The 26,966-nt window shown below is 38.9% G+C and overlaps 1 protein-coding gene across 4 annotated transcripts in view; it reads left to right on the top strand.

The window, feature by feature from the left end:
• Positions 1–23,752, top strand: part of CCDC88C (coiled-coil and HOOK domain protein 88C) — a 95,135-nt gene extending 71,383 nt beyond the window's left edge. The window contains exons 16-30 of one of the 4 annotated variants that reach the window (XM_026679189.2): positions 24–151; positions 970–1,111; positions 2,407–2,553; positions 3,707–3,868; positions 4,399–4,676; positions 5,453–5,596; positions 6,290–6,476; positions 7,863–8,008; positions 8,728–8,817; positions 12,366–12,604; positions 18,738–18,887; positions 19,453–19,518; positions 20,026–20,094; positions 20,346–20,647; positions 21,587–23,752. In XM_026679189.2, the coding sequence (XP_026534974.2) occupies positions 24–151; positions 970–1,111; positions 2,407–2,553; positions 3,707–3,868; positions 4,399–4,676; positions 5,453–5,596; positions 6,290–6,476; positions 7,863–8,008; positions 8,728–8,817; positions 12,366–12,604; positions 18,738–18,887; positions 19,453–19,518; positions 20,026–20,094; positions 20,346–20,647; positions 21,587–22,597 (3,261 nt within the window). In that variant the 3' untranslated portion in view covers positions 22,598–23,752. Of the gene's footprint in view, positions 1–23; positions 152–969; positions 1,112–2,406; positions 2,554–3,706; positions 3,869–4,398; positions 4,677–5,452; positions 5,597–6,289; positions 6,477–7,862; positions 8,009–8,727; positions 8,818–12,365; positions 12,605–18,716; positions 18,888–19,452; positions 19,519–20,025; positions 20,095–20,345; positions 20,648–21,586 lie in introns of all 4 variants that reach the window. The other 3 variants (XM_087952066.1, XM_026679190.2, XM_087952067.1) reach the window with 3 other exon arrangements.
• Positions 23,753–26,966: the final 3,214 nt, after the last annotated feature.

Here is a 26,966-nt window from a genome sequence, read left to right as displayed (position 1 = left end):
TTCATCATTGTTCCTATTTGCAGGATTTAGTTCTTGAGAAGTTGAAAAGCCAGAAGTTATCTAGTGAGATGGATAAATTGGACCAGGAACTAGAGAAGATGGGATTAAATAAGGAGCTGCTTCTTCAGGATGATAATGGCAACAGTGAGAAGTGAGAAGATAGTTTGTTTCCCAGTCTGCATATTTCTGTATTTTAACTTCTGTTCCTTTAGTCTCCTCCAGGTTTTAGGCGCACGTGCTTTTTTGCCATTGGAAGTTATAGTTAACAGGTAGCTGGAAGAAAGTCCCCTATCTAATCTAAATCTTTTAAACAGGTGGTTTTCTTATTTAAACAACTGGCCTATAATTGGCAACAAAACTACCACTTTAAAAATTGGTTAGATAGTAAGTTTCTGTAGAAGCATTCTTTCTTCCAATCACTGCTTGAAGGAATATGAAAGCTTCCTTAGATAAAGGATGCAGTTAATTTGTGGATAGTGGTCCAAATACCACATTACAACAAGTAGAGGGGGCCCACAGTAAAAGCAAGAGGGACCAGGACAAAAATGAATTTAAGTTTGATAAATGTGTAAACCAAATTACAATCAAATTAGCCAAACACATGCATACTTAATACTTTCCCCTTGTATCAATTAAAAATTCTAATCCTATTGCAACTCTTATGGGTATACTGGAAATTGTACCCAGGGGTTTCTGAGATGACATGATATCATCACTATCAGAGATTATAGTACTTTTCCCCACCCTGGCTTGTCTCTAGGGTAACCCCTTTTGCATGGGACAAACTTTACCGCTATTCTGATATTGCTATTCTATAAATTGTACATTGATCTTATTGATTTTCCCAGATGAGAAAATAAAATACTGATATAAAGTAAATCTTAGGCACTCGGCTAATACTTGCAAAACATGGACTTTGTTCTTTCATATATTTTCAATTACTGACATGCTGTCCTTAACACCCCTCAGGAAATATAAAATCTTGGAAAGCCAAACTGAATGTATTCTAAAGAGAACACTAGCTAGTAAAGAAGAGAAAATTGTTGCACTGGAGGCCAAACTACAAGAGTTTGTTAACTTAAACCAACAGTTACAGAATGAACTAAACATGGTAAGACAGAAACTCAGAAACAATGCTCAATAATAGCAAGTGACCCATGATAGGTCACTTGTGAAATAATGCAAAACTTGATATATACAGAAGTTCTTCAGCTCAGTTATAAAAAGAGCTTTTGACCCTGTGCTTTCTAATCTATTGATGAAGGTGTCTGGTTTTTGGTTATGACTTAAATCTCTATACGGTTTTATTTTACAATTATCTAAAAGGGGTTTCTCCTAAATAATTGCCTGTAATTTGGAAGGGGGAATCATTTTATATTGTTTGAGAATAGAAGATGCACTGTTCAAAGTGAAGGAATGGTTATTATGAAAACAAGTGCCTGAAAACAGGAGATGCTACTAGCATCACTTCAAGTTCAGTGGAGATGAACATACTAAGCTCTGCTCTCTTATTGCCTTCCATCTGTAGGAAGTGAATGTTAGCAGTGGGGTTTTTTTTAAATAAAAGTTCTGCTCATGAATGAAAACAGAATCCATAACTAAATATTCTGGTAATCCATTAATAGAGAAGTTCTCCATTTCAGACATCTATTATTTTCTACACAAAGAGGGAAAAGAATTAATTAACATGAATGAAAAAGAACTAACAAGTTACAGATTCTTACATCCAAACTAAAAACTTCAAATTGATTGGGATTTAGCTACAGAGTAAGCATACATAGAGATTACAATTCAATATACCAAAGTTCATTTTTCCAGTTTCTACTCCAGTTAACCCAGTGTAAGCTGCTCTAAATAAATCCATCCTCAGTACTGCAGTAGTCTTGGCATACTTGCTTGGCAGCAATAACTATTTAAAGTGTTATGCTTACTAAGCCCAGATTTTTACTAACTCTTTGTGAGTGAATCACTAGTTTATGCATGAAAATATGGTTTCTTTAGAGAATTTCACTGATGCAGGTGCCTTGTTTTATTTGCAGACACCTTTAATCAATAATCATGATTTCAGTTGTTTTTTTCTGGCTTTGCCTAGTTTGGCTCTGGCTCAGGTCAGTGTATATATACAGGTAACACACACACACACACACACACACACACACGTATACACATGCACATACATACATCCTTGTATAGATGGGTAACATGTATGCACTTTTGGAGACAAAATCTCCAGAAATGATTTCAGTGGAAGTTGATAAACATAGTTGACCATGTAGGGGTTTGGCCTGTATTTGTTAAGTTTTTTTCCCTATCTAATGCTACATTTGTTGGAGGATTATCTTAAATTTTGTGTGATCTTTTCAAGTAAATAACTGCACATGTTACAATCTTTGGCTACATTTACAGATGAGGAAGGATTTTGCATGTCTTAAGCAGAAGCAAGAAGAGGGAACTTTTATGCAAAAGCTAAATCAACCATTGGAAAATTGTCAGAAGGAAGCAACAATGGAACTTCTCAAAGTGAAGGACAGAGCTATAGATCTAGAAAGGAATGTAAGATGTCAGCTGTGTGTGCTTATTTCCATTTTAGGTTACAAACAATTCACATATTTTAATTCATTATTGGGTTATATTTGAACATGTTTATGTACTGATTGAATTTATGTACTTCTCCATGCATCTTTGATTCTGAACATATTCTGTGCTAAACTGCAATAAATACAAATTTTTATATAACGTTTCCTTTCAGAAGCGTATTATAATATATGAAGTATTCCTATGAATAATACTTAATATTATTTTCTTTATTGTGTTTCACCATTCTAAAGAATTAACCTTTCTTTCAAGTTGGGGAAGTTGCCTAAATAAAAAGGGCATTTCATTGTGTGGTGGCATTTTTTTTTTTTTTTGTAATGATTGGATGAAAAGAAATTTGCAGAGGATGCTGGACCATTTTTATGGCGACTGTTCAAAAAGAGAAATGGACAGTTCTGTTCAGCCTTCCTGCAACGTTACCTGAAAACAAATATGGCAGTTGTGAATGCAGTTGCCTTGTCAGCCAGTAGAACACAGGCATAACCAATAACCTTCCTCTTGTGCAGATTGTAGATGCTGCCATTTGAAAAACCACTGAATGAGAGATGCTCTCTGGCACAAACATAACCGTTAACTCTAACACACACAAACACACACACCTCCCATTCCTGTGGGATACAGAGCAAAACTTCGCTCATTTCAGATCTTAAGGTAGATTTCAAAGAGAAACTGGACTGAGGGCAGGAACTACGATTAAATCACCTCAAATCTTTTAAGGAATGTAAGGATATTAAAAAGTTAATTCCTAGCTAACAGTTTTCCATAGTAATTTCACAAAAAGAAAATAAGATAAAATACAGGCAAGTGAAACAGGTCTCAGTGGACAGAAGCAGATGGGTTTCTTTGTTGCTGAATTGAACTTTCTGAGATTGTGGTGTGGCATTCCTATGACTTTTTATTCCCTCCCTAGTGTCAGAAGTCAGAATAGTTCATTGCTGTGCTAGAACAATTAACTATTATAGCCAAATACTTTCTAGTTATGGGAAAAGAAAGCAAACCCCTCAATTACTTTCTGTCCTGGATGATATAGCCGATATATTTAGCAATTGATCTCAGACTATGTGAGCACTTTATTCTCTCCTATCTCACCAGTTATTTTCTCTCTCTCTAGAATGCAGCTCTGCAAACAGGTATACAGCTTCATAAAGAGCAACTAGCTCGTTTGGAAATGCAAAATGGCTCCCTCAACAGCCAGATCCTGACACTACAAAAGCAAAATGCTTTCCTTCAAGAGCATAACACTGCAATGCAAACACAAACAGCTAAACTCCAGGTCAGAAAAAAAATCTGTCTGAAAATTTATATATACTTTTGTTTTTAAGGAAGCAGAAAATAACTACTTTCTATCGTTAATCCAATTTATTTTCAATGTCATTGCGATGTATCTTCCTTTCCCAACCTGCAAAGCAATACCTCTGAGTATTCTACTTTTTGAGAAAATCAGAAAACATTTGGATTTCAGTTGTTAAAATACATTTATTTTGCTTTTGCTAAGATAAAAAAAAACAAAGACAAGGCAAAAAGAAGTAAAGAAACAAAAACGTAGATGAAAAAAGAAGGGAAATTGCATTTAAAATTACCTTTCACTAAATGGAGTTTGTGGATGTTCTGATTAAATGCCATACAGTGTAGTTCTAATAGTTGGAAGTAAGCCAGTTGTGGTAAGAAAATTCTTAAAAGAGGTAAAGCACAGAGAGGCATGGTAGGAAAGAGGAACAATAAGCATATGTTTTAATAGACAACTTCAGCAACTGGATCTCTCTTTGTAATAGTAGATTTGTCATTTACTTTGAGAAACTATAGGTGGAGAATTCAACCCTAAATTCCCAGAGTACATCCTTGATGACCCAGAATACCTTACTCCAGAATCAGCAGCTGGCCAAGGAGCATGAATATGACAACCTGCTGAAGCAGAAAGAGCAGCTCAACGCAGAATATGAGTCCCTTCTTCAGGATCATGAACATCTTGTAGTGCTGCATGAACGGCAATCTACGGAATATGAAACACTAATCAAGCAGCACAGCAACCTAAAAACCTTGCACAAAAATCTTGACTTGGAGCACAAAGATCTAGGGGAAAGGTACAGGGTTTTACTTCATAGTAGAAGTTTTTCTCTAGCTAATAACGGCAGTTGGTGGGAAGGTTATCATATGGTGAAAATCTGTTTTTTATTATCATTACAGCCAATGATGTTTAGATGATATCCCTAAAGCAGGGGTCTCCAACCTTAGCAACTCTATGACTTGTGGACTTCAACTCCCAGAATTCCTCAGCCAGCATCCACAGTTAAAGTCCACAAAGTTGCCAAGGTTGGAGACCCCTGCCCTAAAGCATAACTTCTTAAGTACAATAAATGTCATTCAGAAACCTATCTTTTCAGCAAAGTTAATAACATAACCATCATATCCATTCAAAATAACTTGTTTTAAAATGAATGAATACATATTTTAATAAAGTATCAGTATTGAGCCCTTGTTTGTTAAATTGGATTTGTTTGAAAATTTTATATAGGCCTCACAATTTATATCGTGTATATATCCAAATTTGATTTATATATACATAATGTAGACAAAGTACAAGAGTTTGTGTTCTGTTGATTAGAATGGGAACAAATGAAACATGCTTAAAAATACTTAACTTTGGGTGAAATTATATGGAAGAACAAAAGAACAAAAATTATTGTTAAAGAGAAATCTTGTTTAAGCTGTGTTATGCTGATTCTGGCAACCCAGTCATATTCATTCAAAATAATTGGTATTGTCTCCTCTTTAGTTGAATTGAATTAGTTGAAAATTTTATAGAGGCTTTATAATATGTTTTAAGGCAAAATTGCACGTATATATTTGTTTCATACAGATACAGCAGTTTAACAGAATACAAAACTGAACTGGAAGAAATGGAGATGATTTTAAAGACAGAAAAGGATGTTTTACAACAGGAGAAGAGAACAAGCACAATTATGGCCACAGAGAACCAGAAGCTTAGAGAAGAACTAGAAAGGTATCTGTTTTCTGAAATGATGTAGGCTGTTTATGTATATTAATGGGATAATTTGGTTGATCCATATCACTCTTAAAAATGTATACAAATGACTGCCTATTAGTTGAGTAGTCTTAACATTTATGCTACAGTGGTTGCCCTTGCTCACAATAATTATCTAGGTATGGAGGAGAGTGTTACTTTATATTAATTCTTTAACTGTGTAGTTCTAAAAAGTCTTGAACTGTGGTATAAACCTGCTTTCCCAGTTGTGGAAAAGGGCCCTTCTACCAGACAACCCTTAGTCTGTGGAATGTTCACCTAAATATGCCAAGTCCTTTGAAAATGGCAAAAACCCATCTCTTCTACAAATCTTTGGTTAGTTGAATTGATCTTGATTATAATAATACTGATTATTCTGTTATGTTTTATCATTTGCATTTTTAATTCCTGCAAGTGATTAGGAGTGTTGTATAGAAAGGCAGTATCTAAGTTCAACGAATAAAAAATATATTTTATATTATATATTTAGAAATATAATAGGATGTTAAGTAATTAAATAGGATATTCAAGTTTTGGGGATATAAATATATCTGTCTAGAAAAACAATAGTTTTAGTTCTTGACCTTGTTAAGATTTAAATTCTACAAAAGTCCAAATAATTAACGCTGCTGTTGTGCATTTGAATGGAAGTGTTTTGCTTTTCTATTTGAGGATGAATATCTCACACACCAAACTTAAAGCTGAGTACGAAGGGCTCCATAGTCACACTAAGGAGCTGAAAACATCATTGAATAATTCTCAACTAGAGCTGAACTGTTGGCAAGCTCGATATGATGAACTGAAGGAAAAGCACCAGACTATGGATATCACCTTAACTAAACTGGACAACCATTGTGAGGTGAGTGCTATGAGTTATGAAAATCCAAAAATATTACAGCTCTGGGAAATATGACTGCAATTCAACGGATGTACTATGCGTAATCTATTAGAACTGATTTACTCTTAAAACCATGGATTAGGATTGAAATTCATGTTCAATCCTAAAAAATTGAATTGTGAGAAAATGAGGTCTTTGAAGTTCAGTAACAATAGGGAGAATAATACTTCTAAGCCTCCATTTACACCGTCCTAGGATTGTTGTTACTTTTTCTAGGCTAGCAAAAGAGGAGAATAAAAAATAAACTCCATACAGATAGCTTTCAACTTACAACCACAACTGAGACTGTCATCTTGGTCACTGAGCAAAGTGGTGCTTCACTGTTTCATGACCCTAAACTCAGCACTCCTGGTTGTGGTCATTAAATGATCTTACAGGTTATTAAGCAGACAGAGCGTGGGGTACCTCAGGAGGCACGAAGAAGACCCTAAGAGGCTCTGCTCTGGAGCTGAAAAACCTCCCTGCTCAACTACGAGCATGATTTTCAGCCCCCAAGCAGAGAGACATCTATGCATGGACTGATCCTGGCCTCCCCAGGCCTCCCCTGAAGAATCCTACACTCCTTTCCCCATCATGCTGCCTCTCCAGTCTCTGCTTGGATTTCAGCTTCCTCTCATCTCTGAGGCTAGCCGAAAGACCTGTTTGCCAGAATAGCGCAGCTCTGCTCTATGAATGAAAAAGAACTCCTTTAGCAGTTCACAGGTTCAAGATCTGAGCTCTGCTTCAGCACCTCACTAAAGGCATTTAGCTCCTCCATGGAGCTCCTTCAATGGGGCACAGGAACAGAAATGAATTCTGTATCCTTCCAAGGGAGTCCAGCTGTCCTTGACAAGCAGCTCTTTTAACCAGCCCCACCAGAGAGGAGAAGGAGTCTTCTCAGCAGCTTGTAAACTTCCCTGATGGCTTCCCCAATGACTTTCAGGGGAACCTGGCAGAGAAGATTGCAAATGACAATTAAATGGTTGCAGGGTGTTGACAATTGGTTGTAAGTATGAACGGATTGCCAAGTACCCAGATCACCATCATGTGACCACATTTGTGGTGTTGCAACATTTTGCTTTCAAAACAATTCCGAATTGTTAAACAGTTGAAAGTCAAGGATTACCTGTAATGTCCCTTAAAACTCTCCCTGACTGCAGTTAATATTGATTATGTCTAATTTTGCTCAGTGCTAATTGTGTATCTTAAGTGCTGGTGGTTGTATTACAACAGCTGGTATTGAAATTCAAAGAACTGCTCACTGAGCAGAGATTTTTCATAAATAAAAGTGTTTGCTCTGATTGCTTTGCAACATGTGGACAAATGTGTACAAAAAAAACCCTCATCCATGGTATGTCTGTCAAATAGCTGCTTGCTCGACTAAAAGGAAACTTGGAAGAAGAGAATCATCATCTTCTCAGTCAAATCCAGCTATTAAGTCATCAGAATCAAATGTTGCTGGAGCAGAACATGGAGAATAAAGAACAATACCACGAGGAACAAAAGCAATATATGTAAGAGAAGCAATCCTTTTGCATACTGATCTTGGCCTATGAGATTAATAGTATGTCAGAGGGATGAGGGAGCAGGAAAACTTTTTAAAAGAGATCATTGAGGGCAGCCAAAAAGCAATTCATGAAATTTCTCTGCAACTACAGCATCTTTTGCTAAATACAGTTTATTGTGTACTTTTTAGTCTGATGTTTGGGTTTGAAAATAGGTGCAAGTCATTAGGCTTGTTAAATGATAAAAAATGGAAGGTTTACTCCAGTCACTATTGTTGTCAGTACCAATAATGTATGACATGTTGTCCTATATGAGCCTTGGTATATAATATCTTCTTGGGTCAAGTCATATTACAGTATATTTGTCATTCTTTATCTCAGCAAACAATATACCAGCTTTTTTGTGATTGGTTGCTAGGTAGATAGGTGGGGGAAAGGAGGGAAAGGGAAAGAAAGAAAATGTGTGTGAGAGAGAGAGACAGAAACAGTCATATTTATAGACATATTTCTCAAGCAATGTTTAATTTAAACATTCATATATTTAAGTATGTTTAAATTAGATATTAAGTTAGATATGGCCTAAGAAGGATTTTTTTTATGTTGCTATCAGGAATATTGACTTTTTTTCCTGGAAAAATATTATAGTTCAATTTTAGCATTGTAATGTTTTCCTCAACAAATAACTGTAAATTTATAATTTTCTCTTCATTGTATGTTTTTTTAAACAGTGATAAATTAAATGCCTTAAGGAGACACAAAGAAAAATTGGAAGAGAAAATAATGGATCAATACAGATTTTATGATCCAACTCCAAAAAAGTAAGTTTTATATAGGAAAACATGTCTTATTAATTATCACATCCAAACTAATTCATAAGTTACAAGCTATACTTCAGTCATTACACTTGACTTACTAAGTTGCCATATGAATAAACCATGGTGCCCTTTCTGTAAGTGAAAACATGTGGAAGCCTTCACTTAGCTATAGGCTTGTGTTTCAGAAAAGATTATAGATAGTAGACAGTACATTAAATCAGTATTGCAAATTATACCTCAAATTAAGATGTTTTGATTTCCAAAACATGCCGAAATTTTGGATGTAGCATAATTGCATGTATAAGAATGGTTTTCAATTAGAATTAAATTCTACATTGGGTTTACTTTTTAAATACAAAGTTAATCTAAGCATCAAAGCATGCTCTCTTAATCTAGTTAGCCATATTCCTGAAGAAGGAATTAAATATACCGTATATACTCGAGTATAAGCCGAGTTTTTCAGCCCATTTTTGTGCTGAAAAATCTCCTCGGCTTATACTCGAGTCAGATTCCCTCTGAAAAAAAATGGTGTGGAGCTCCGGAGCTGGGCAGGCGCTTCCCTGCTTCCGTGTTTCCTTTGCAACTTTTAAGCATGGGGGTAATCGGAAGCAGAAAAGTTCTTGCATGAGGATATATTTTTCTTTTTTAACTGTTTTTAGGGGGAGACCCACCGTCATGTGAGAATGCTCAGACACGAAATCTATCCGCCCAAAAATAAGTGTGTGTGTGTGGGGGGGAATTTTAACAGAGGGAAGATGTAGGGAGAAGGCAAAAGCAACGGAAGATCCTTCAGGGAAACTGAGGGGAGACTCACCCTTGGTCCAGATGAGCCCCTTCCCGCCCCTAAGGAAGCAGAGGCAGCCAGCAAGGGCAGGTAAGCCCCACTTCACAGACTCTGTCCGTCCTCGCTCCCACCCAAAGCCACGAAGTCCCCCAATCACGCAGCCCAGAATCGCCTCCCTCAGGGGCGCTTGCCTTTCCCTTCCCGAGGTGACGCGGGACTGGGGCCGCACTGGCGGCAGCAACTCCCAACAGCCCCAGCCGGACACCTGAGCGGAGCCCGGGCGGAACTGCCTGTTGCCGCCGTGGGCGCCGCTGCGGCGCCTGGCTGCCCAAGTAAAGAACATGGCGGCGCCGGACCATCGGAGAAGCGGAGCAAAGCCGGAGACCAGCAGCCGCCTCCTCGGTGCAGAAAGCCTCCCCAACCAGCTGGCCGGTCTCCTCCTCCTCGGTCACACAGAACAAACAGGCAGAGAAGGAGGAGAGCAGCTGGCCAGCCGGGAGGCCTCCGTGGTGCAAAAGAGGCAGCCAACGATGTCCGCGCCGTCCTGCTCCACGCGCTGGCTGCTCGGACTTGCCGGGCCCGGCACATAGAACAGGGCGGTGCCGGATGTTGGAGAAGCCGGCGGAGCCAGGCGACCTCAGCTCACGTTGTTTTCTGAGCCCACGAGCCTAGAGCCAGGGCGCTTTCATTGCACGGCGGAGCTTCTTGTCTCGGGAAAAACCGGGCATCGTTGCTGCCCCCTGAGGGGAGGGCGATTCTGGGCTGCGTGATTGGGGGACTTCGTGGCTTTGGGTGGGAGCGAGGACGGACAGAGTCTGTGAAGTGGGGCTTGCCTGCCCTTGCTGGCTGCCTCTGCTTCCTTAGGGGCGGGAAGGGGGCTCATCTGGACCAAGGGTGAGTCTCCCCTCAGGTTCCCCTGAAGGATCTTCCGTCGCTTTTGCCTTCTCCCTACATCTCCGCTCAGGTGTCCGGCTGGGGCTGTTGGGAGTTGCTGCCGCCAGTGCGGCTCCGGTCCCGTGTTGCCTTGGGAAGGGTGGGGCAAAACCAGGAGCCGCTGAGCCTGAGCCTCCGGTGCCGCTGCTGCTGTTGCAAAGCGCTGCTGCGGATCTTCCTTTTGCCTTTACCTTCCCGAGGCGACGCGGGACTGGGGCCGTGCCGGCGGTAGCGACTCCTGACTCAGGGGCCTCCGAGGGAGGGGAAGAGAGTGACTCCTGCCTCCCGCTGTCATCATCATCTTCTTCTTTTGGGTTAGTGAATCAATTAAACCTTTCATGATAGTGAGATCGCTTTCCCAAATTAATTATTTTTATTTTTGAAATTTACCAGTAGCTGCTGCATTTCCCACCCTCGGCTTATACTCGAGTCAATAAGTTTTCCCAGGTTTTTTTTTTGTGTAAAATTAGGTGCCTCGGCTTATATTCGGGTCGACTTATACTCGAGTATATACGGTATGTTCCAATAAAAGACATATAAAATCCTTGCAACCATTAACATACACAATGCTACCTCAGTACACATTTTGAAGAGATATATGGTTTTAGCGCAATTTAAAGGCAAATATTTCTAGTTCAGTGTTAAAATTAGAATCTTTGGTGCTTGGTTTTTTTCTTGCAGATGTTTCATTACCCAGGTTAGGTATAACATCACTGATGGTGTTACCTAATTTGTGTAATGAAACATCTGCAAGAAACCAACCAAGCTCAGAAAGCATCAACAATCCCTCATTAGTGCAAGTGAATAAGAATCTGTTTGCAGAGACATTACAGCTTTTCAATTTTTTTCTGTTCTACAATAAAGCATTTTCCGCTATTATTAGGCTTTATAAGTTTGCCAACATACACATGCATAAACTCACACACAAAAGTTCCAACCTGGTTGTTACATTTCCAACAATGCCAAATATTTATTTTAGCAATCTAGACTAGCATGATATACTAATAATAAAAGAATGGAAAGTTCAATGAAAGAAAAATATGACATTTACTTCACATATTTCCTAGAATCAAGAGGTCACCCAATTCAATAGAATCCTGGAAAAATATAGCTAAAGGAAAAAAATACAATGTGTAATTAAACTTTGGAATTTGCTATCACAAAATGTGCTGCCTACCAATTTGACTGCATTCAAAAAAAGGTTGGACCATTTCATAGAAAATATAGAATTTAATGTCTGTTGCCTGGATGGTGATGGGCCATCTGCTAAAAAAACTAGTGGGCTTCCTTGTGCCATTGTTGACCACAATGAGAACAGGCTGCTGGGCTAGATGGGTCAGGGATACCAATGCAGCAGGGCACTGCTTATATTTTTAATGTCCTCAGAGAGAAGTAGTAAAATATTTGGTAATTTGTAAATAGATTGGTACATATGGACTTCTAGTTTTCTACAAAAATATTTTAAATAGATCTTTTATATGGTGACCCTATTTTATGGCCATAATAAAAAAAGAACCTTTGTAAGCAACAGAATTCAGAAATATTCTATTTGTATCACTTGTTTTAAGTCATGATTAATTAATTAATCTTGCTAACTTTCTTGCTGTAGAGTAGCAGTCCCCAGCCTTTCCGGCTCTGTGGACTGGCCACAGTGGTGGTGGAGGGAGAGGGGGTGGTTTTGCAAGGAACCTGCTGCTTGTTGAAATGGAGCTTTGCATGCTTGCCTGATGCTTGCACGGCCCAGCGATTGGCGACCCCTGTTGTAGAAAATGAGAAAATTCAGTGAAATAAGAGGAAAAAATATTGCTGTCCTATTGAACATTTCCAATAATAGGAAAAACCACTGGATAGGAGCTAAAGCCTTGGCTAAATTTATGAAGCCAAAAAAAGAGCCAACAAGAGAACGGGTGAAATCTTCAGCAGATAGTTCTCCATCTCTGCTAGAAAGCATGGAGACAGCAGGTTCACAATCTCCATCACAGCTACCCAAGCAACAGAAGAGCCTGGAAACTACCTCCAAAGAGTTCAGCTTCGTGGAAGACAAAGAGCATAAGGCAGGACCCATGGCCAAAGGTAGGCGTTGCATTTCATTGGAGAATGAATTAGCTTGAGTTTGTAATCCAGTTAACAATCACTTCTGTTTGGCACTGATATTCTTTAGGCCTAATCACAAAATGCAATTAAGTGTCTAGGTGAAAGAGCTATCTAGTCCACCTTATAAGATAAGATGTATAGAGAGAGAACAATGGCATATTCTGTTTTCAGAAAGAGGGTCAGATCTTGTCTATTTTGTAGAAGAAATAGGAGGAGGTGGGCATTCCATGCTGGAAGTGTAGACTTATAGATTGAAACTAATCAAGGAGAGAAGCAACCTAGAGCTAAGGAGAAATTTCCTGACAGAACAATTAAATCTGGAACAACTTGCCTCCAGAAGTTGTGAATGCTCCAATACTGGAAGTTTTTATGAAAAAAATGGACAATTATTTGTCTGAAATGGTATAGGGCAGTGATGGCTAACCTTTTCGTCCTCATGTGCTGAAATAGCACGTGTGCGCATGTGCAGGATGCCTGCACCCATAATACATTGTGCGCGCAACCCCTCCATGCATGCTGCACACCCCTGCACATGTATGCATGTCTCCTGTACATGCCCCATGCATGCACGGCAGATACCCGACGGCTGGCGGGAGGCACGCGCACATGCGCAGTGCACCTGATCTGGGGCGACGGCTTTCATGCTGGCAGAAATGGCTCTGTGTGCCACTTCCGGCACGCATAGCATAGGTTCACCATCACAGGTATAGGGTTTCCTGTCTGAGCAGTGGGTTGGACTAAAAGACCTCCAAGGTCCCTCCCAACTCTGTTATTCTATTATTCTGTTAAGGTGTTCACCTTTACCCTTCAACTATTTGTAAATATGGGCTAGAAGTATGGACTAGGGCATAGCTGTTGACACCAATCTTATGCAAAATAAAAAGATTCCATTGGCATGGCGTTCCTTGTCGGTTTCAGGCCCAAGCTTGCCACTCCGGAATTAATTCTGAAAATTAAGAAGGTATTACTTTCACAAGGACAAATATGTTTGGGGTGGGTTTTTTTTTGTAATGCAGGCTTATTTTTTTAATACATAAGTACAAAGTGCATCATACTTCTCAGCAAATAAACAAGGCTTTTTTTATTGTGAGACTCTTATCTTTAGAACTCTCAGTATCCTGAAGATTTATTTTCATTATGGCATCATAGATTTACCAAGTTGTTTTTGTTGCCATTTTGTTTATCCGTGTATTATTTTTGTGTTCTTTTAAGAGTGTATTACTGTTTATTCTATCAGTCATGTGGAGCGCTTATAACTGAACTATTGCACTATTGTTATATGCCATAATGCACATGCCAATTCTACATGTCTATCAAGTATTAGTTGCTTTACACTACCTACATAGTATAGGTGCATTCTGTTAATAAGTTCAGTTTCTAATTGCATTGATGAGTGTTTTTTGCATTATGGGACTTTTCCACAAACCAGAAACATTCCCCAGAGTTTTTTTTGCTACCTGCCTAATTTTTCTGTATTGAAAAGTGTAGTCTGTTTTGGTGACAGCAGAGGGAGCAAAGACAGAAGAATCAGCAACCCAGATCCAAATATGAAAACATGAAGGATCCTTAATATTATATGATCTTTGCTTATATGTTTTATTGCATAATATGTCTCGATAAAGAATTGAGTAGACTTTGTTGATAATAATTGATGGGTAATAATTGCTTCAATTAAAAACATTTCTGGAATAGATTATCCCTAATTCTTACATTGACTTAAGCACCACAAAACCAAGTAATGATGTTGATTATCCTTGATCTGTAATGATACTGTACAGTTAGTCCTTGACTTATGACCACAATTTGGACCAGAATTTTGGTCATTGAGTGAAGCAGCCATTAAGTGAGACTGCTTCATTCAGCAAACTGCAATCCTGATTCTCCCAGTTGCGATTATTAAATGACTACCTGGGTCATTAAGCAGACAGAGTGAAACAACTGCCTGTAAAATGAGGACAGGCAGCTCCCCTCCATGCTCAGGGAGGGAACTCCTGTGCTAAACTTGGGAAACAAAGCTGAGATCTTTACGGTGCAAGCTTTGTTTCTCCATCCCAGTTCAGGAGTTCTACACCCTTTTTTGTAAAAGCAGAAAAGAACTCTGGCACTGGGCTGGAAAAACGAAACAGGAATCTTCAGATCTTCACTTACCTAGCCAGGGGTGGGATTCAAAATTTTTAACAACCAGTTCTGTGGGCATGGCTTAGTTGGTGGGCGTGACTTGGTGGTCATGTGACTGGGTGGACGTGGCTTGGAGGTCATGTGATTGGCTGGGCATGGCCAACTCAACATCACTCACATCGAGGCACGAATCTCCTTGCCTGGCCTCTCATGACTGTGGGGATGCTGCAACAGTTGTAAGTGTGAAAAATGGTCATAAGGCACTTTCTCAGTGCCATTGTAACTTTGAATGGTCACTCCACACAAGCAAAGTACCAGCAAAGGAGGGAAAAAAACTCCAAAGAAATTCCTGAGACAGGAAGTCTAGTCCTGCCAAGAATGTAAAAAGGGTTAACAGAGAGGCAGTTTCTTTAAGCAACACCAGAATGTTCCTTCCTGCCTTCCTTACAGGATTAGGCCAGTCATTTCTTCTAACAACCGGTTTCTCCGAACTGCTTAGAATGTTAACAACCGGTTCTAACGAATAAGTGTGAACTGGTAGAATCCCACCCCTGTACCTAGCCCAGTGCAGAAGTCCCACCCACCCCACTCAAACATGGAAGGGAACTTCTGCTGCAAGTTGAGGAAACGAAGCTTGGATCCCAAAGATCCAAGCTTCATTTCTCCAGTCCAGAAAAGATTTCCACCATCTGTGCTGTCCCTTCTTTGTGAGGTGCTTCAGGACTTGGTATTCTCTCCCTTCTTATTTATCTTCTGCATGAAGCTGTTGGGTGAGGTCTTCTGATGGTTTGGAGTGAGGTATCCTCAGGTATCCTGCTGAAGATACTTTATATCTCCACCCCAGGTCACCTGAGTGACACCATGGAGACTAGGAAGGCCTGGATGAGCAAAATAGGTTTCAACTCAACCCAAGCAAGACCGAGTGTTGCTTTTGGATCTCTGGTTTCGGACACTTTTCATGGGTTCTGGATGGGGTGGCAATACCCCCAGATAGACCCAGTGTGTAAACTGGGCCTTATCCTGGATTTATGGCTCTTGCTCAAGGGGCAGGTAGCCTTTGCACAGCTTCGTGTTATGTGCCAGTTGCACCTGTTTCTGGACTGGGCAAGGGACTGTTCATGATCACTCATGCCCTTCTAACCTCTACGCTGGATTACTGCAAATGGTTTTATGTGGGGTTGCCCTTAAAAAGGGTATTCAGAAGCTTCAACTGGTACAAAATGCAGCAGCATGGGCAGTTCCTGGTGCCAGTTCCTGGCAGGAAGGGCATCCCCAGGTACCATAAGCTAGGGAGTGTTGATTGGCAAGACACAGAAGGAGAGCCTTTTCTGCCATGGCAGCCACCCTTTGGAACATCATTCCCTCACCTCTGAGTTTAGATTGGTCCTGACCTTATTGGCCTTTTGTAAAGCCTTGAAAATTTAACTTTGTGTTTGAGTCTGGGGTCCTGACCATGGGTTTGAGCTGGGCTCCTGGTTGTGTGGATGATGCCTGTTGCTGTGTGGTTTTATTTTTATTTTACACTATGTATTTCGTCGTTTTATCTTAACTGTAAGCTGCCTTGATTTTTATAAACTCAAATAAATAAATATGTTTATCTCATAAAAGAAATTATAACGTATGTTTAATCATAAATACTAGAGCAGCCTTTTCTAACAGTCTTGTAGCTTGGAGGAATTCCTGAAATACTTTCCAGGCCTCAGGTATCCTCTGCATAAAAATTAACATATCTACAACTAGCAATGCCTAATGTGTTAACATTCAGAAAATGATGTTGGGTGTTTTTTTCCCAGCCACAATCTATTGTGGAACCGCACTTGAGAAAGACTATTGGTTCTAAAGGCTGCTGCCGTAGATAGTTATCTATCTAATGTAAACCTTATCTGGTTAACAATTGCTGTAGAAATGCTTAGTCTTTGTTCATGTTAACAGTTTTCTTGGATGTTTGAACTTACTTTTTAGTTATTTCTGTTACTTTTTTCCCCTCTCTTTTCTGGGGTCTCTGGGTGATAACACTTAGCAGCTCAACATAAAAAGATTGCCTTTTTGAGAACCACAAGCAAGCCCAAGGAAAGGTCTCCTAAGTCTCCATCGAATAACTCGTCTCTCTCTAATCGTCTCCGGTTCTGGTCGTCTTCTGACATCCCATCCTCTCCTAACGAATCATTTTCTTTCTCAGAAACAAAAGATTTCTAACTTCTTATCATTTATCCCTAATGCATTTCCAGTGTTTTATTTTTGAACAAATGAAATCTATAGCCCTTCTGTACACAAGTCATAGATGCACAGCGTATAACTGAGACAGAATAAATCCAAGATCAAACCAAGTCAACACGGACAACATTTTCCCATCAGTAAAATGAAGGACCTTGTTGCACAATGTGGAATATTTCTTCAGTGCCGTACACTTTAACGAGGCATGTGCCTGTAGTTTTGCAAGTACTTTTGGTGATGGTGCACATACTGAGTAAGTGAACCTGTTGTGTACTACACTAATGCTTTGCAGATTTGCCAATGTGCCTCATGTCCTGTCCAGATGTTAAAATAGATTTTTGTTGCTCTGTCACTGGCAATGCATCCTTTTAATAATATTCTGTTCTTCATTAAAAAATAACTCCTAACAAATTTTGCAATTTCTCCTATATCCACTGTGCTGCTTGTCTGTTGTCTTAATATAATTGCGGTATAAACATGAAAATACAGAGACCTCTGCCATTGATGAAAATAGCTTGATGATAATCTATGTCTTGCTTTCTCTTTAAATGCTAGGCCAACAGTAACTTCAAAATAGGCATTAAAGTTGATTTTTGTTCTGATTGGCAAACACCATTGCAATTTGATAGTAAACAGCTACAGTTGCAGCTGTGCTTAGCCAGTTAACATTAAATGCCATAACAGTGCATCAGAATGAACACTATATTCTACAGGTGCTTATCTACTTGAAACTACATGTAATCGATTTGTCTTCTGCTTCAGCCATGGTTTGCTTTATTAAATTTAGCATGCTACTTCAATATGGTTTGTGGAATGGTTTGTGCCTTTTCTTTGTTGTTTTAGTTGGCTTAAAAACTTTATGCTCTTAGACCAGTTTTGCTGTGAGTGATTTTAGAAGCTTCTACAATACAGGAGAAATTATATATAAAATTTTAGATAAATGGTTCAGTCTCCTTATAATTTTTTCAGACTTAAAAAAATGTAAATAACCCATGTTTTATTATTTTACTTCTTGGATTGTCTGTGCCACTTTGAATTTCATATAAATCATTCTAGAAGAGGATTTCTCAACCTTGGCCACTTGAAGATGTGTTAAGATTCTCCATGATAGCCAGAGAATTCTGGGAGTTGAAGTCCACACCTCTTCAAGTGGCTAAGATTGAAAAACATTGCTCTTGAAACAATTGGAATGTGAACGCCTTCTAATTCGTTATTTAAAAATTCAATCAACTAGGACAATTTTTCCAGAAAAGAAGGCATTCTGTTCTGTCTCATATTATTGAATGAATCTTGCTTCATTATTATAGCTAGTGTATTTAGTAGAGTGGAATGGATTGCAGTATTAAAACATATTAGCAATAGGAATCCCTAAAGGATATGATGTGTTGCAGATGAACAGAGATTCAGAACCCAAATCCTACTCAGCTTTCTTTTTTTAAAAAAGTCCACTTAATTTGATATAATTTACTCCAAAACACTTGTGCTTAGGTTTTCATACTTAGAATAACTTGTTATTCCTCCCTCCCCCAAATCACATGATACATGTATAGCTGTATATAAAGTGCTATTCGTTTCTCTGTCACTCATTCTTGCTGATCTGAAATTAGGTTAGAAAACTGATAGAAATAGATAATATCTGATCATAAATGAAACGATTGTAAAGTCAGAAGAATTCGATGGAACCGTTTTTCCCTGAGTATGCATTTCTAAGGTGATGAGTATCTATGTCTCTTGTCTCTCGCTTCTTTGAATGTTTCAGTGTTTTCCCATATGACATTAGGGGATTCAAATCTGAAGAGAGTTTCACACTGTGGAGGCAGCAATGACTACATTGAAAATACAAGAGATCCTGCTATTAAACAGTGCAATGTGGACTCAGGTTCCAGGACTTTCTCTACTCCAGTCTCTAGACAACTGAACAGACCAAAAGGTAGGCACATAGCGTGCTTATCTTCATGGGGATTTTTTTTTTCAGTAAGATATTATTAGTCCCTGAGAAATGAAATTCAGAAGAAAGAAAATTTTATGTATTGTATTTAAAACATTTACATAGCCACCCAACTAAAAACCAACCTCAGGGTGATTTGAAGCCAATAAAACAATATAAAACTAAAATCAGAAAAACCTGACGCCACTATCACACTTCTCGGATGCACCCGCATTCGCATACCACCTTGCCCTTGCCCTATCCCTATACTTGGCAGAAGGGCCAGGTTTTTTACTGCTATCTGGAAGGATAAAAGGGTGGGGATCTGTTGGATATCAAGAGGGAGAGTGTCCAATAAGCAGGGGCTACAATGGAAGAGGCATGCTTCCAAAGATCCACAGATGGTAATGTTTAAGGGAAGGGATCTACCTACTTTATCTTTGATGAGACAGACAGACATCCTTGAAGGTAGGCGAGCCTGCAGATAATGACTGACATTATATGAGCCAACTAAATATATCACATGCCAAAAAGCAAACAGCACTTTAAAAAATGTTACATTTTTTAGGCCATAATTCAGATGGTGACCTGTATGCTAATTCCTCGGCCACAGAACTTTCCAACCAGCAGCACAGTAAGTTAAGCTCTTTGCCTTTGATTCTGATCCTGGGCTTGGATGGGAATGACAGTCAAATATTCACAGAAGAAAATGGCTACAGTAGGGTGAACGAAGTCGAAAAGTTATATTTTAAAGAGAAGTTTTATTCCAATTCTTGGGCTTCAAAATAACATAACGTGAGAAGAAATACAGATTTCTTGGGTGCTACTGAAGATGTTGTTTTAAGCAGTTGTTTTATCCTGAGACACCTTACTCCCTCTCTCCTTTGCTGTGAATACAGACAGGTAGCAGTTTTCAGATAGAAATTTTATTGCTCCAACCTAAAAACACTTGCTTGCAAAGCATTTGCTCTACTATTGACCCATGTTCTCCAGTAAGTTGGTTTTAGAGAGCGATTATTCCAATGGAGAAACACGGTCTTCTTTCTTTCTAGCCTAATGCAGCCTAGAAGCTGAGAATCCTCTTTTTCTCTGATTTTTGTTCTTTGTTCTTTTCTTTTTTCTTTTTTTAAATTTCCTGCAGTGTCTGAGTCAGATAGCTTAGAGAACAGTGAAAATGCATCCACTAACAGCTCCCCTTTAAACCTGAAAGGTATGATATTTTCACAACAATATTCATGTACTACATTAGGCAGAAGTGTTCATAAATTAAATCTGAATCTTTTGGTTAAGGCTCACTTTTCCACCCCCCAGCCCCCCAGAATGCAGATTAGGTGGAATGCAATTATTAAATCAGTATTTTTATATATGACTTAGTATCCCCTAGTCCTTTGATAAGGATGTGTCGAATATTTTAATAGAATAAAAGAGGATGATTTTATATCTTTGAATTTCTTGATACAGGATCTTATGACTATATTCGTGACAGATCAGAAAGCTTTAGCAGTGAAGATACGGTGCTAATGAAAAATATGCCTGGCGCATCTAGAGATGGTCTGTTTTGTTCCACCCCTTCTGCAGTTGTGGGTTCAAACCCTAAACAGAGTTCCTCATTTAATAAGAATGGTGCATTGTTACATGATACATCTCAGAAAGGCAATCATATACAGAAGCAATCTGTTAAGCACCGATCTGCCTTTCCAGGTAATGAGATGGTAACCTTAGAAGAATTCCTGGAAGAAAGCAACAGATTATCTCCAATGAAAGTAAGTAAATTATGCAGAAAACACATCTGTATGGGGATAGAAGATCATCAAAGGGAAATGCTACATTGCACACTACGGTACCCTGGTTGCTAGTGGAGCATGCAGGTTTATCCAGCAGTCAGTCCTGGTTATCCCATAGACTGACTCTCCCTCTCTCCCTCTGTCCCTCCCTCTCTCCCTCCCTCTCTCTCTCTCTCTCTCTCTCTTCTCTCTCTCTCTCTCTCTCTCTCTCTCTCTCTCTCCCCCTCTCTCTGTTCTCTCTCTCTCTCTGTTGATAAAAATTCATGGAAATTATTATTATTTAATGATATATTATGCTTATTTTTGTATTTAGTTAATTGCAAATAACAAACACTAAACTTGCATGCAGGCAAAGTGATGGCCTTTATTATATTTATGTACAAAAAGCACTCCAGTGTTTGCCTTTCAATCTAGAGATGCATCCTAAGATGAGATATTGGCTGTCCAGTCATGCCCTGTTTCATTGGGATCTACTGAAGATCACTACAGCTCTAAAATATCCATTTAGCCTGGATAATATGCCAGGTTGTTCTTCAATTGTGATTACACAAGCGCTTTGTGTAAAACATTTTGTATTGTCCTCTTTTTTGCTTAAAAATTATACTACTCAAGACCATCAAAATGTTTTCGGATTGTGTCTGTGGGTCTGCTTGCGAGTAAACAGCTATGGATACTTAATACATAAGTGCAACTACTGTAGTTGTAAACAACTTAGTTTGGTCTGACCCTGCTTTAAAACTGGTTTGTATTTCATGTTATAGATAAGTTATTATGAAGAGTATTTTTGTGATAAATAAATAATAAATACTCATTAAATTACTGATTAAGTTACTGCCCAGAGCTTCTCTGTGAGGGAGATGGGTATTTAAGAAGTTTAATATATAAATAAATAAAATTTTATTTTAATCTTCTTTTTAGGATGTATCCAGTAAAGATGACTTGCTGAGTGACTATTTCAGAAAGGCCAGTGAGCTTCCATGCCCTGGAGGTCAATTTCTACAGTCACACAGGAAGGAGCCAAGCAAAACACCTACCAGTTATGTCACTCCAACTATAAAGTCGCCTGGCATTACTGAAGATGGAAGACCAGCTAAACCAGGCCACTACCTGAAACCAAATCCTGGACCATCAGAACCAGAACCTGTGGCAAACTCCAACAAGCTTACCCATGGACCTCAAAATCAAGCCAGTCGAGCATCAAAGCCATTGGCATCCTCTCAACAGATTAACAACATGGGCAGGCAGAGCGCTTCACTGAACCGGGCCTATAGCTTGGCTTCAGCAGATCTACTGAGAGCCACTAGCGCCGATGTGTACAGACGATATGACAGTCTTCCAAAGCCTATGGCTGCAGATAGCCAGATAGGCAAGGACTCAGACAACCAGACTTCCCAGCTGCCTTTAGCTTCTATTTCTCAGAGCTTTCTGAGAGAAAGATCACAACCTACAAAGATAATGGGTTCTTTGCAAAGTGTGGATTCTCGCTGTCGACAACTTGATATCAGGCGCCTTTCTCTTGCCCCTCCGAAAGATGAGAGGTTACCCTTGTTCCCTCCATTTTCTTATTCTTCCGCCACTTCTAAGGATGATCTTTCCTCTCAGCCACAGGAATGGGCAAAAGTAGATTTAGAGGAACACTGTTCTCCACAATATGGATCTAAAACCAAATCAAAGTCATTGTTGCAAAGTGGGGAGGTCTCCACTGGGACTCCTGTCAGAATTGTTCCTAACAATTCAGAAGGGAACAATCTTCAGGGAGCTGGTTCAACTAACATCCACATTGCCAAATGCCCAAATCCATCACCAGAAAATAAAATTTTGGCAGAGGGCATTGAGGAAACAAACAAAGGGCTTGGTTCCAAGAACTCTCTTTCATCAACTGATCCCCCTGATCAGCAAACGGTTTGGTATGAATATGGCTGTGTGTGACACTGCCAAGGATTGTATAAGATATGTTTCACTACTGAAAATTGAGTGGCATTGGATGACACTGGTAGATTTGCTAAACACTGTTGTCTTAATTATCTTCTGGATGCTTTACACCTCTGTAGAAACATGTATACTTGAGGTTCAAAACTAACAATTCTGATGTCTAGAAGACCATTTGAATGATTCCACCATCTCCTCTCCTTTCTCTTCTTCAATTCCAGGATCGTATTCCCATAGTCTGGGGTGCTTACCATTTGGTCCTCTTGTGCCTTTTGCAGGCCTTTTTCTTTTACTGTTGGGGAAATTGTATCTGTGTGCTTGTCTACTGAACTCAAATCTTATTCACTTTATGCATAATTGCCTATTCTTTTTAAATACCATTTTTTACGATTCTAAAATATTCTTTTGGGTGTTAAAAGCAGCATGATGCAAATGTGTTGTCTTTGCACTGGTTACCTTATTACCAATTATAGACTTTTTAAAAATATTCTGGCTACTTTGCTGCACTTAACACTAATGTGCAGTACAGATGCTGCCACTTTGTATGTCTGTAATATTTTTATTGAAAACACTGGAAGTAATGCACCCTTATTGAGGGGCATGGTCTCCTTTAAATGACAACTTTCCTTGCACTGGTCTGATCTGTTTACCATTCTATGCATTCAATCACTTAATGGCCCCATTGATTGCCTAGAGAATCTGTGCAACCAGTCTGCCCTCCTAATGTATACAGTTTTTTTATCTAAATGATATGTAGGAGATCTTTTAAAATGATGTCAATAGATATTGGAATGTTGAAGTTTACAAGCTATCTCAATAAACAATTGCAAGTTCAGTCTTGGTTCTAATTTGGTCAGTGTGATCTGTATAGAAACCAGATTCCATTTATATACATATTTTTATGAAATCATATTTATATCCAGATGAAATATTTTATTGTATGAGTTTCCTTGTGTATATCTCCTGTTTTATTGTTTGCTTATAAAGAGATTCTTTCTAACAGATTGACATAATCATAAAACTTCTCTGGATGTCATAGAAAAAAACTGAATCTGTAACATCTCACACACAACCAGTGATTAGAGTGTGTCATAGTTTATAGCAGTCACATTGTGAGAAGAGCAAATTTGTAATAAAGACTTTTTAAAATACAAATATCTGTCAAAACTGTCACTTTTTCCCAGAAAAAAATGTTGAAGTGTTATTAAGCATTGATCCAGGTTGTCACAATGCACATCCTTTTTAACAGAGCTTTAATATGTGTGAGTGTGTAGGCTGGTACCACCTTCTTGTAACTTCAGAGTATGATTCCCCATCTTTTAATATTTATAGAAGTGCTTGAGTTTACTTCCATAGTACAACAAAGCCTACTACATGCGTTTCATAAATGTGTAATATTGTATACATTTTCCCAATGTAGACAAGAACAATGTTTGCTTGGTTAATTCTGCAATCAGTTACAGTTCTAGCACATCTGGAAACAGCCATGTTGGGAAAGAAAAAATTCTACATAGCTGTTAGTAACAAAGTTATGTAAAAATTTCTTGACAGATTCTTAATACAGACTTGCTGTAAGAATTCTCTTTGAAGTGATGGATAGTCATGGCAAAAACCTGAGTTATATTTAATAGAATTACTCCTTGATTTTGCATGAATGCAATAGTGTATTTTCAGTGGAGATTATCTATCCAGTTTATATGGAAATGGTTGTGTGACTGCATGATAAATCTTAATACAAGCTTTAATAGATTTGGCCCCATTGCTTCCCATGAGCACATCTCTAAATCCTTCACTTAAAACATTACTACACTCTTTACAACACTATTGGGAAGATATATGGCAATAATGCTGCCACAAACCACTTCCCTGGAGACATTCCTCAATGTTTTGGTTTACTCTGAAGGATGCAAGCAGCAGTTTTCATCAGTAGCTTGCCCATAGGGGAAAAATGTAGTTAGCATCAGGAATTCAAATATTTATTATATATATCAAGATTAAAGATATACAAGAAAGTTGAAAAGGAAGAAAGAAAAAGACCTGAACAATGAATGTATGAAAAAGTTTGAGTTTCTAATACAGAAGAGGATGAAAAAAGCCAATGCATTCCTAGATTGCATCAATCAAAAACTGTTGCCAAGTTCAAGAGAAGTAACTGTTCATTTACTGCATTGTTACATACCTTTAATGGTTATGTGCACCCAGCAATGGACACCAAATTTTAGGAGGGACATTATTAGAATGTGACTAGAGGGGGCAACCAAGATAATAAGGGACCTGGAAGAATAAATATACCAAGAACAATTAGAGGCAATAGGTTTGCTCAGCTTGGAAAAGAGAAGATGGGGAAATGTACTTGATGAAACCCTAACTGAGATCAGGTGTAATAACACTGTCATACAAATGTGCCAGTACCTCTTTCTCTCATCCCAGAGCACAGGACACAGAATAATAATCTTATCTTAGAGAAAGGGATATTGTAGAAAAAGCTCTTTGACAGTAAAACTAAGGGATAAGTGATACTGCACAGATATTCACTGGAGTTGCTTGTGCTTTGTAAGCTGATTGAGGACTTGTACTCAGTCCTAAATGTTGACTTTCTATATTATGATTCTCCAAGACAGTGGTCGCCAACCTGTGGGCTGTGGCCCACCTGTGGTCCGTGAGAAAAATTTGGTGGTCCACAGAGAAATGTCACCTCCCCCAGAGCACCCCCCAAAGCAATCCAGGCTGTGCAGGAACAAGGCTGCTCCACCCACATGGCCCATGGGAACACAAGGCTTATGTTGCTTGCATTGTGAACAACAAGGTAGTGAGGGGAGGGGAGAAAGGGCAGAGAGGGGGAACTTGCTTGGCCACTGGGCTGCTTCTTGCTGCTTCTTTCTTCTGCTTTTGTCTGCACACAAGGAAAGCAATAAAAGTCTTTCTCTCCCCGAAAGAAACTCCGCCAGGAGTTGAAAAACAGGAGCTGAAAAACAGGTTAGGAATGTGGCTGCCTTGGAGGGGTTGGGGGTGTGTGAGGGACCTTTGTATGTGTGTGAGAGAGGCGGGGAGGGTATTCTGTGATTGGTAGGAAAACGGGGTGGGGAATTTTCCTGCAGACTTTTTGGGGTTTTTTCCCAGGGTCTCTCTCTCCCTCTCTCCCTCTCTCCTCCCTCTCCCTGAGAACTAGTGGTCCACGAGATTTAAAATTATGAGTTTGGTGGTCCCTGAGATCCAAATGGTTGGCGACCCCTGATCTAGTTCTATCCCCTGCTCAGACAGGAAACGCTATACCATTTCAGACAGTCTATGTTTCATTAGTATTTTCAGCAAAAATAAAAAATACAATACTGTAGTTTTATTCTGACATTTCCAAAGTTAAAAGGGGGAATTCCAAATTGGGTATGTAAGTTGAGACAGTTCTATTCATATTATGTTTCTCCTCATGACTTTCAGTATCTTTTCAAAGTATGGATTGTTATTTTTCCTGTCACCTGACAATTTTGAATCTTATATTAAATCCTTATCAATTATTGCAGCATTAGGCAAGCCTACTTTTAAATTCAACTCTAAATAGTGAAATCCCTCAAAAATAAAGTGCATAAAATACATACAGTCCCCTAACATAATCATGCATACATACATGCCTGTAATGTTAGGATAATATCTTCTCAGATACAAAAATGAAATTAAATCCACAACAAGTTATGTTGTTTTATTTATATATGTTATGTGTCTCAGTACAGTGGATGTAAATGTGCATTTCTTGCTCAGTTAGTACAATCTGCAGAATGGAGCCAGAAGACTTTTCAACAGTTACCTAGGCAACATTTTGGAGGCATTTCCTTAAAATCAAGGATTCAGAAAGTACCGATTGTGGGGAAAATAGGAGGAGGAAGTTGGGTTGAATATATTCACTCCCTTGAGTTATTTGTAAAAATAATAAAGGTGGAATTCAACAAGCAAATACATAATTAAGAGGGCAATCTATAAGTATTTAGTATTTATTTGATTTGTCAATCGCTTATAAGATACAGGTATAAGAATAAACATAGTTTTGAATACATGAGATAGATACTTATAAGAAAAATAAAAAGAAACAATAGGACAGGGACAGTAGGCCCGATTGGTGCACTTATGCACGCTCCCTACAGGCCTCTTAAAGGGGGTGAGGTCAATAATAGACAATCTAAGGTTAAAGTTTTTGGGGTTTGGGGAAGAAACCACAGAGTCAGGTAGAGTATTCCAAACAGATCTATGCTGTAGAGAAGAAGGCCAGGGTGGGAAGAATACACTGCTTAGGATTCTGTGAGAATGGGGTCTTTGTGGAGTTCCAAATGAATATTTTTGCTTTTTGGTCTTTCTGGGCTTAAAGAGAATGCTGGGACGA

Source organism: Notechis scutatus, chromosome 1, assembly GCF_049901735.1.
Source record: "Notechis scutatus isolate UNSWTSFEM ecotype Mainland chromosome 1, rNotScu1.2, whole genome shotgun sequence".
Classification (NCBI taxonomy): domain Eukaryota; kingdom Metazoa; phylum Chordata; class Lepidosauria; order Squamata; family Elapidae; genus Notechis; species Notechis scutatus.
This window is presented reverse-complemented; position numbering and strand designations above follow the sequence as displayed.